Source organism: Rhipicephalus sanguineus, chromosome 5, assembly GCF_013339695.2.
Source record: "Rhipicephalus sanguineus isolate Rsan-2018 chromosome 5, BIME_Rsan_1.4, whole genome shotgun sequence".
NCBI lineage: Eukaryota > Metazoa > Arthropoda > Arachnida > Ixodida > Ixodidae > Rhipicephalus > Rhipicephalus sanguineus.
The window spans coordinates 172,014,098-172,019,965 of record NC_051180.1 but is presented as its reverse complement, the minus strand read 5'-3'; the positions used below and the strand labels follow the sequence as shown (position 1 = coordinate 172,019,965).

General features: G+C 48.4%; 1 protein-coding gene across 1 annotated transcript; it reads left to right on the top strand.

Moving 5' to 3' along the window:
• Nucleotides 1–3,035: 3,035 nt before the first annotated feature.
• On the top strand, nt 3,036–3,893 carry LOC119395097 (uncharacterized). Its single transcript, XM_037662390.1, has one exon. The coding sequence runs from the start codon at nt 3,036–3,038 to the stop codon at nt 3,891–3,893; it is 858 nt and encodes a 285-aa protein (XP_037518318.1).
• The last annotated feature ends 1,975 nt before the right edge of the window (nt 3,894–5,868 follow it).

Here is a 5,868-nt window from a genome sequence, read left to right as displayed (position 1 = left end):
ACTATTGAGCCTATCTAAATATTCTTTAAACTGAGCAAATTAAGCGACTTTTCTACTTTTCGCGAAGGCGTGGTATAATTTCTCATATCGGGCGATTCCACGAGAGACTGAACATGCTTGCCCGGTTGATATTTTTGCCTTGTCTGGGATTTTTATATATTATACGGGCGCAATCAAAGTGCACGGAACTGAAAATTTTACATACAAAAGACGCTCCCAGGGCGCCAAAAAAAAAAAAACATTTAAAGGTGGCGCCTACGGCGTCCTGTTTTTGAAATGAGGAAAAAAACTAGACGCCTAAAACACCGAAAGAAGGACGAAGAAGCACAGCGAAAAGATCTAGTTTTTCCCCTCATTACGATGAACCAACTAGCCCAGCAACAAGTGCATATAAGTCCTGTTTTTGCTCACCGCAATATTTCCGCATTTTGCGGCCTAATTTACCCAGAACTATAAACGTCGTGTCGAAAATATTTTCTGCTGCTTTAATACACATTACTGTGACTTATGTCAATGCTTTCTTTATCGTGCCTTGAAAGGAAAAAAATTGTGAAAGAATGACAAACTCCGCCCAAATAACAAAAATTGGGGGACGCTTAAGCTTCGCCTTTAAGAGTTGAACGCGATAGGAATATCCTGCCCCTAGTGCGCACCTCGAATGCTACGAGTGTTTAACAGAATGCGCGCACTAAGGTGTGTGCCTTATGTAATGGGTCGCATGCTTTGAGCCAGGGGCAATTATGCGCAGAAACTTTTTCGAAGTTGCGATGCACACACTACGTGGTCTTAAGGGAATACGCGCAGTAATGTGTGTGCCTTCTGTAATGGGCGGCTGTCTTTAAACGACCAAGTCCTTATGATATTGACGTGGTGTGACGCCCGATGGCAATGTACGCTTGTACCATGCAATATTACTGCGATTATACATCTCGTACTGTGACACCTCTATACAGGACGCGTATTTTCGGGAAGCATGAAAGTTACTTTCAGTGCAGCTTCAAGCGGAGGTGTGGCTGTGTGGTAGAACACCTGCTTGCCACGCAGGCGGCCTAGGTTCGATTCTCACTCGGACCCAACATTTTTATCATTTAATTTATTTGCAGCATTTTCGATTTTTCGGTCACGGACAAGATGATGATTTTTCGCTCACAAGCAACGGTGCCGACACCGACGCCGACGGCGGAATTTCGGCGATACGAGCTCTTTAACGCTATCGCGTTAATATATTGCTAAATTTGATGCGCCTCGGCCACTTCCCTCTTTCACACACAAAGGAGAAAAAGATAGTTAAAGAAAGACACCTTTTTCCAAAAAGCTCATTTTGAAAAAACGAAATAAAAAAACTTCGTTTTCAATTCTGAGAAAAATTTTTTATCGAAGAGTGCGTAATGCCAGTAAAAACACGCTTTAAATGTCATCAGTCCTCATTCGCTTTCTTCACGAGACGAGGCGGTGGCTGCTTCTGCTATCTGAAGGGCTGATGCGTAGACGGTTCGCAGCCTGCAACCTCGCCTACAAGCATCAGAACAAAGGCGGACGCACCTGTTCAAGATATCAATCATTTCTTCTTCCTGAAGAAATGCCTAGTCTACCTCATCGCGGTTCTCGCAGATGTAGACAGGCGTTTTTTTGAGACACGCAAAGCAGTGCTAGCAGACCTCGTAGGTGTCGCGGATAGCCTATGACAGTAGCTTCCGCAAGTAGGCAACAACAAAAGCGGCAACGAAAAAAAAGGTCGGCAGATCCCACGTGTTTTGGGAATCGATTTGACGCGAAGAAGTCAGCGAATACTTCTATGCTGTATTTCGAGACTTTTAGCCTAGCGTCACGTTGTGGATCGACGTGCTTTTGTAAGTGTTCTAGCTGTGTGCACATCGTGGGCTTACCAGGCACGTCGGCAACACTGGCGCTTAAAGGGCAACTTATGGTGCGACGTAACGTCAGCCCTCACGTTAGAGTACATACGTCAGTATTATCGAAACTAAGCGCGCTTTATTGTCCAATCATGTGATCAACATACCTAATTTTCATCCTGGGTCGAGCAATGCTTCAATATAGCTTGCTGAATCATAGGAATACGAATGTAAGGTTTATTAGACTGCTAAAAAAGAGGAGCAAACACAGGAACCGCAGACGTCAATCTGTCATAACGCCTGTATCGTAGGAGTACATCTGCAGTGTTTATTGCTTTCTTGTAAACTGAGATAGCCAGCACCACAACCACAATTGACGTTGTACCGACATTCCGCCTTCATAGGCTGTTTTTCCAAAGCAGTTTATAGGTCTGGTGTGGCTCTATGGTAGAAAGCGTGATTGTCACGCAGAATTTTCGGGTTCGATTCCTGCTGTGATCCTAATTTTTTTTTCTTTCCATTAGTCGGGTGCACGCTGCCGATGGCGGTTTTTCTTAACGTTCTCGCATTTAAATGACCGGTGTCAGTTTCATCCGTTACTGGGTAAACATAAACAGTCAATCACCTGTGGCACACCCCTACACTGGAGCCTGTGGTAAGCGGATATGTGCCACACGTGCCTGGAGGAAAGGGTTTGTAGATGTACGCGACATGAGTTTCACGTTATTCATGTCATAACCCGACAGTCACATTCTTCAAATCCTCATACTCTCCCATGCCAGTTTTGGTCTACAACAAGTTAAGGAGGTGATCATGAGAGCACCGAGACGTAGGCGGCCAGATAGATAGATAGATAGATAGATAGATAGATAGATAGATAGATAGATAGATAGATAGATAGATAGATAGATAGATAGATAGATAGATTGTAACGGCAGCAGCATCGGCGTCGCAAAGAAGAGGACGGAGACGCTCGCTCTTGCACGAGGCAGGTGCCGCTGCCACGGGCCTGCGCGCGCTTGCGTTCGAAGGAGTAGAGATTAAAATACTTCTGATCAAGGCGGTCGTGTCGGGCTCGCTCTCTCTCTGGTAAGGCCGAGACTTCGCCGGTCTGTGAGGTATCGCCACAGTTTGGTGACCCGGACGAGATCGTGGCCATAAGTTTCCGTGGCAGAAGCGACCATGGAACAGACTGACGGTACAAGTTCTCGAGACCAGAACCTTCCTGAGAGACGCGGTGAGCCTTCCTGCTCAGCCATCGCTGTCCGCCTTCCTCAGTACTGGGACCAGCATCTTTCGGCGTGGTTTCTTCAGGCGGAATCGCAATTTCAAGTTGCTGGTATCCGCTCCCAAGCTACGAAGTTCCACTACGCTGTGGCGGCACTCTCGCCCACCGCCATTGACGAAGTAGCGGATCTGTTGAGCAACCCGCTGTCTGCGAACGCCTACGACGATCTCAAGACGACCCTGCTACAGCGCACGGCAGTTTCACAGCGTTCTCGCATACAGCAGCTTCTGTCCGCTGAAGAACTCGGCGACCGACGCCCCAGCAAACTTCTTCGCCGAATGAAGCAGCTGCTCGGAGACAACGCGAGATCCGTCGACGACACGCTGTTACTCGAGCTGTTTTTACAACGACTGCCGGCTAACGTGCAGATGGTTCTGGCAACAGCTTCTACCATGGACCTCACCGGACTTGCCGCGTTGGCCGACAAGGTGATGGAAGTAGCCACGCCAGCCATCGCAGCCACGACACCGTCGACTGGTGAGAGTACCACCACGCTGCGAACTCTGCCGTCTTTTTCGACAGGCCAGTCGCCGCTCGACGCCCTGTGCGAGCGCCTCGAACGCATCGTCTCTGCAGCAGAACAACGCCGCGCGTCACCTCACCGTTCACGCCACCGAAGTTCCAGCAAGCCGAGACGCACACCCACTAGCCGTGACGCGTCACCAACGCCTGGCATCTGCTACTACCATCGCCGTTTTGGAAACGACGCTCGTCACTGTGCGTGGCAGGGAAACAGGCCGGCCGACCTCTGACGTCCATGTGCGTGGCAGGGAAACAGGCCGGCCGACCTCTGACGGCGACCAGCGGTCCGGCCCAGCACACAAGTTGCCTCTTCTACCTCACGGACAGAGCCACAGGACAACGTTTTCTAGTCGACACTGGTGCAGACGTAAGCATTATTCCTGTTCAACGCTCCGACCATAAAAAATCACAGCATATCCACGGAGTGAATGATGATGAGTGGGCGAAGCTGCGGAGGTTCATCGGTAAACCGTGAATCTTCCGTGAATTCTGCCCAGTACATCATCACCGACGTGAGATCGGGAGCGTTTATACTAAAGGTTCGATGAGTTATGACGACTTGCAGCTCACTTTAATTTTACATGCCTTCTCATGCGACAACCTTCTGCCTTCTCATGCGACAACCAAGACTTCCCGTGTCACCTGGAGTTATGATCGCTCGTCGGACTTTCCTCTTCTCTAGGGGGGGGGGAGCCCTCTGTAGCGGCAGCAGCATCGGCGTCGCAAAGAAGAGGACGGAGACGCTCGCTCTTGCACGAGGCAGGTGCCGCTGCCACGGGCCTGCGCGCGCTTGCGTTCGAAAGAGTAGAGATTAAAACACTTCTGATCAAGGTGGTCGTGTCGGGCTCGCTCTCTCTCTGGTAAGGCCGAGACTTCGCCGGTCTATGAGGTCGCTCATCGCCACAAGATAGATAGATAGATAGATAGATAGATAGATAGATAGATAGATAGATAGATAGATAGATAGATAGATAGATAGATAGATAGATAGATAGATAGATAGATAGATAGATAGAAACGCTCAAAGTGCCAAAGGTTCGCTAAGAAATGCCTCGCATTTAAAATTTGCGCCACGATAAAGTGTTTCTCAGAAATCTTCTTTTTGTGAAACGCGTAAAGAACCGGCACAGAATATTTGGGCCTAGCCAAGGGCCATGCGCATCGCGTGTAGTAAAGAGTCAGATCCAATCCGAAACATTTATACTGAACAGCGCCGCACTCAGTCTCTCAAGGTTTTAGGTTTTATGAGCAGGATCGCTAAAAGCTTCGTACAGCAATTATTAACGTGCGGGCCACACTCGTTGTCGAAGTTAAGGAAAATGTCCATCTCGCGCTACCAGTGACCTCTGCTATTCTCGACGTGGGAAAGCACTTAAGCAAGTTGCCAATAAACAAGGCAGCTTCGGACGTGTATGGCTTAATAATGCCGCACCGCACGTTTTGTGGCTGCTGAAACGCCGAGGTGATACAGAAAGACGTTATCTGCGACGCCAAAATAATGTGATAGCGGGAGGCGAACTGAATGGCTCGAGAAATGACTGAGATTACTATTCAAAATTGTTATTTACACAGTGTACGTCGAATTACGAAGATGGTTATAGTATCCAATGTACGTATAGTAAGGGAGGCAGGCTGTGAGAAAACACCTCCATAACAGCGCGCCCACTGATCGTGGCAATTAGTTATGGACAAAGCTGCCCTGTGGCTGCATACAGATGCTTTGTTTGGTGTGCAAGGTGAGTTTTGACAGTCACCTAAACAATGTGTTCGCGGTGTCTCGCGTGCTCCTGATTAGCGAAATATGGAGGGGCAAGTTGAGGTTGTAGGCTGCAAACTGTGTATGCGTCACTCTTTCAAAGAGCGTTAGTAGCCCACCCTCGCACACGGTAGACACAAATAAAATCTGAGAATACATTTTAGGGGCGAAGCTCCTTAAAGCGGCACCCGTTCGTCCCTCGTAGTTATCGTAGTCGTAGTGCGTAACCAGTCGTAACGCTAGTACCAGATCTTGACCTCCAAGGTGGTGCCAGTGGGAGGTTTTTCCTGTGCGTTGTTGAACAATAAAAAATCCGCAACGCGCGCGTTAACTAAAACCCGAATTCTTTTGTCTCTCATTCCCCATTAGCAGCCATTGGCCTGTTCCAGTAGGAAACGTTAATAGAAGTAGAAGTGTAAGTGTTAGCTAAAAGCCGACTTCTTCTGTCT